This window comes from Cystoisospora suis, assembly GCF_002600585.1.
Source record: "Cystoisospora suis strain Wien I chromosome Unknown contig_8625, whole genome shotgun sequence".
NCBI classification, from domain to species: Eukaryota; Apicomplexa; class Conoidasida; order Eucoccidiorida; family Sarcocystidae; genus Cystoisospora; species Cystoisospora suis.
In genome coordinates this window covers 271-4452 of record NW_027161403.1, presented here as the reverse complement: position 1 = coordinate 4452, position 4182 = coordinate 271, and the positions used below count along the sequence as shown (strand labels likewise).

Sequence of the window (4182 nt, the reverse complement as noted above, 5' to 3'; positions counted from 1 at the left end):
CAGGCTGGCGAGCGATTCGGTGGCATGCCTACCACCTGTTGCGTAGGATGCTGGGACGCTGAGAGCCTTAGGTCCGCCTGTCTCCTTGATTCCCAAAGGCTGGCCCGCACGCCGTGTTGTTGCTGCTGTTGTTGGTGTCCTCGCATAGAGGACGAGGTGGCAAACTCTAACCCAGACGCAGATCGAGAAACTGTAGAGGAGCACCAACTGAACGAGCCTCAGTCCCGTAGTACTGGGCGGCAAGCCCACGTCGACCGAAGTGGAAGCGAAAAGAGTTTTCGTGGCCACTCCCATGGCAACAACGGAAGAAACGGGCTGAAGAGCGGATGCAGCGGGTACTCGAGTTCTGATGCAGGAAATCTCGGAGGAATTCACGGTGCGGCAGCTGGCAACGCGGCGGTCGTCGCCAACAAACAAAGGCGAGGAAGATACAGGACAGCTGCGGTCCTGGCGACGGAAGGCGGCGATGCTGCTGATATCTACAAGAAACCTCGTCCCTCCGTGACGTCTCGGCGCGTGCTTCTTCAGAGACAGCAACAGCAGCACGCCAGTCGGCCTGCAAGCGGTAAGTGGCGGTGTGTGCTGCTGGATAGACTTGATCTATGTGCTTCCAGCCCGATCACGGCTGTGTGCCCTTGAACTGTTCCGGTATTCTCACTGCTCCTCGTCCTTGCCGACGAGCTTCCAATAGGCTCGAGGTCCCATCGCTGTCTCGCCGGCTACTCCGAAGCATCGGTTGTCAAGGCTGCATCGGACGCCTCCAGGGCCGAGCACTTCCTCATACCATGCACTGCCTTCTATAGGATGTAAGAGGACAGTCGGCTCCTTGGCGCATTGGAGGAGCATTTTTGTCTTCTCCGACAGGATGAGTGCGTCTTGGCCCTAACCAGCACGGTGGCGTATCAGTCGGCAGTCGCCCGCTGGCGTCTCAGGTTAAAGTGGGCGCGTGCGTCAATAGAGTTCAAAGGCCCAGCTGCCGGCGATTTCTCAAGCAAGGGATGCCGACAGCTGTAGCGACGGAACTGCGGCTTCATGTTACCCTCGTTACAGAGCACTGGCCGTTGACGTATCTCAACGGACACATCGAATGTACTGATAATTACACTGCATGCTCGCCGTCAACTCCCCTGAGCGCCGCAGCCCTCACCGAGAACGAACGCCGACAGTTCACGCTTCGGTTAACTCGGGGGTTGTGAGCTTGTATCGCCTGTCTATCTGTCTATATATCGATCTCTACACAAATCCACTGTCCATACACAGCAGCCAGTTTGTCTATACTTCATAGGTAATGAGTAAATTCTTTGCTCTCGTATTGTCCTTCTAGGAGCCCGCCGTGCACGAGACGCGAGGTCCCTTGGCGCACCTGAGGAGGGAGATGCGAACGCGGAAACAGGGGCGTACCTGGTGGTCACTGGCCGAGATTCGACCACTTCAGGTCACAAGGGGGCCGACAGGGGAGAGCATGACGGTACCTTCGAAGCACGCTTACCAGCAACCGAGTCAGGTGGCTCTGCTAGAGCGTTGGCAAGCTCACTGACCCAGAGCGCTGCAGTTGGCGGCAAGAGAAGCTCGGAGGCAGTCCAACACACGGGCCCCCGAGGGAGATCTTGTCAGTTTTCCGAGGCACCAAGCAGGGACTCCCCGGGAAGCAGCACCGACGGCAGGAGCCACACCGTACCTGCAGTGATGGGATCGGAGGGTGCTGTTGAAATGGGAACGGTTCAGCAGCTTGGGCACTATCAGTTGAAAGGAAATGCATCAGGAGGTTATGCTGCCGGCGGCTCGAGTCGGGCTGAAAAGAACTGCGTTGGGACTGGCGCTTCGGGACCGCCCCTCTCGATGAGAACTACGCGACACAACAAGACAAAACAACCTGGTGTGTTCCAGTTCACAAGAGGTATGTCAGGCAAGATCACGACACAAGGAGTTCGGAAAACCAACGGCACACGCCTACACTTACCCGTTCTCTCCACTGAGGACTCAGACTGGTATTGCACTAACCACCAGACAGTTGGGACCGCATGTACATGTGCTGGTTGAAGGCATGTCGGGAAGAAAAAGTAAGAAAGCGCAACATGCTTTTCCCCCGACTAGCACAGCTACGGCGCCCTGCAAGTGGCTTACAAACCAACTAGAAGCTTTCCTCATTACAGTCGGAGAGACAGCATGACACCGTACAACCCAAGTGGCTACGAATGTGAAATTCCCCCGAGAACACGATCGCGGGCGAAGAGCCTCTTAGCTTCTTGCCTACTTTTTCTCCTGACCAGGAATCAAAAGATTCTGGGCGGCTAGTTGGTATGCTGACGGACATCCCGGCTGGAAAGCGTTCTCTGTGGAAAAGTGGGGTAACACTGAGGCTCTGAAACGAGCCAGGAAAGCCTACGAAGAGAAAGTTCCTCATGGAAGTGCAGCCTCACGTGCATCCGGGAGCGGAGGCGAAATCCCAGGAATCCAGGGCGGCGGAGAGCCTATGAGTCAGCGCGCCGGACAAGACAGCGGGGACAGGATAGTCAGTGACGGCTCACAGCATCGTAGAGAACGGCTGATGAAAGCCGTCACGCAGCAACAAGATCGGGAGGTATCAGACCAGCATGCAGCAGCTCACAGTCTTGCTGAGGCAAGCAATAGTGAGAAAAAACACCAAGCAGAGCAGGATCATCTTACGCCACCGTTCCCACCAGCCTCCGCCATCGCGCCTCTCGCAGGTATTGGAGATGGCGTGGCGTTCAGCAGCAGTGACGGTGTGTTTGTTGGTGAGAGCTCAGACAGGCACGCCGAATGCAGCTCTACTGCTTGCCAGGTGAGGGGAAAAGATTTCTTGGAAGCTCTCTGGGACGAATATGACGAAAACAACGTCGGACGGGGAGTGATATCGCTTGAGGGGACTGCGGGGAGTGGTGTCACGTCGCTCTCCTGTGACACCAGCAGCAGCAGTAGCTTCTTTTTACGAAGTTATAGCTACAGTCCCAGGGCAGATAGGTCATGTTCCCCAGGACTCTTTCCCGATCTACAAGCTGAACAACAGAAGCAGACGGCCAGAACATTGCTCCAGGGGATCAGCTTCGACGCCGTTGGGATGAATCGACGGCAGAGCCATCAGGGGCTTTTCGGGGAAGACTACTCCCTCAGAAGTCCGTCACACTTCTTGTCGGGCCCAGAAAACGACGATATCACCGGTCAGTTGCTCTTAGCAGGGCCAGCGGAGAATGCGCCGTAGTGGTCTCAGTAGTATCGCCCCTCTCGGACATTTGTGGTTTCTGGAGTGGAAAGGCGTTCTTTCACTTCCGATTTCCAGCCTCGTGCAGCAAAGGATCACCTCGGAGATGTCCGTGCTTTTATGGGAAGGATCACCGTAGCTACAGTGGGGTCTGCACGGCGGCCGACGGCGGTCCGGGAACCCAGCCGAGAGTGCAGCTGGACGACCTTCCATACCCCGCTGCCTTGACCTGGCTGAACCTCGAGGACTGCGTTTCGTGAATACCTTGACCTCTCAGAAGACACGTCCAGTACCAGCAAGGTCGCCCTCCGCTGGAACTTATCGTATGGGTCAGTTGTGGCGCGTCCGGCTGTCGTCGATCACACGCGGCTGGCTGCATTATTAGGTGAAGGAGTTTTCATGAGAACAGGGGAACGTACGCCTACTGTAGGAGAAGGCCTGCCAAAGAAGCGGCTGCTTGGACCTTCACCCTGCGAGCCTTGACACAGACCGGACTCAGGCGCCGAGTGCTCTCGCTGAAGTACCGCTGACACGTCTTTTTCCGGTCAGATCTGAACAACGTGGATGGAGTGGAGACATGCTCTTCTACAATTTCTTTCAGGCTTCCTCTGCACGGAGCAACTCCCGTAGCTGGACAGTGCATCCGTACACGCCTCTTTCTTGCCGCTGGTATTCGGATGCATTTCCAGAATATTTTAATATAAAAAATGAAAATAGGCAGACGTTTCGTTGGAATTCCGGGACTCCCACCACCCAGCCGTAGTCGGACAGGCGGATGAGCGTTTCTACCGGCAATCCACAAGGCGAGGAAGTACGTCAGGTTTAGTCACCTGTATACTCCGACGCTGACCCGGCTTTGTTGAAGTGCTAGCGCAGACCCGTTCACGCTAACAGCCAACCAGGGACAAGCACTTGTTCCGGGACGCGGGTTCAAAAAAGCCCAGCCCCCAAAGACCTCTTGG

The 4182-nt window shown here is 56.1% G+C and overlaps 1 protein-coding gene across 1 annotated transcript; it reads left to right on the top strand.

The window, feature by feature from the left end:
* Positions 1 to 24: 24 nt before the first annotated feature.
* CSUI_010861 (ap2 domain transcription factor ap2x-10) lies at positions 25 to 3220 on the top strand (the record flags this gene model as incomplete). The annotated part of the gene is made up of 3 exons (XM_068070962.1): positions 25 to 565; positions 1325 to 1897; positions 2271 to 3220. The coding sequence occupies 3 exons, from the start codon at positions 25 to 27 to the stop codon at positions 3218 to 3220; spliced, it is 2064 nt and encodes a 687-aa protein (XP_067917062.1).
* Between the last annotated feature and the right edge of the window lie 962 nt (positions 3221 to 4182).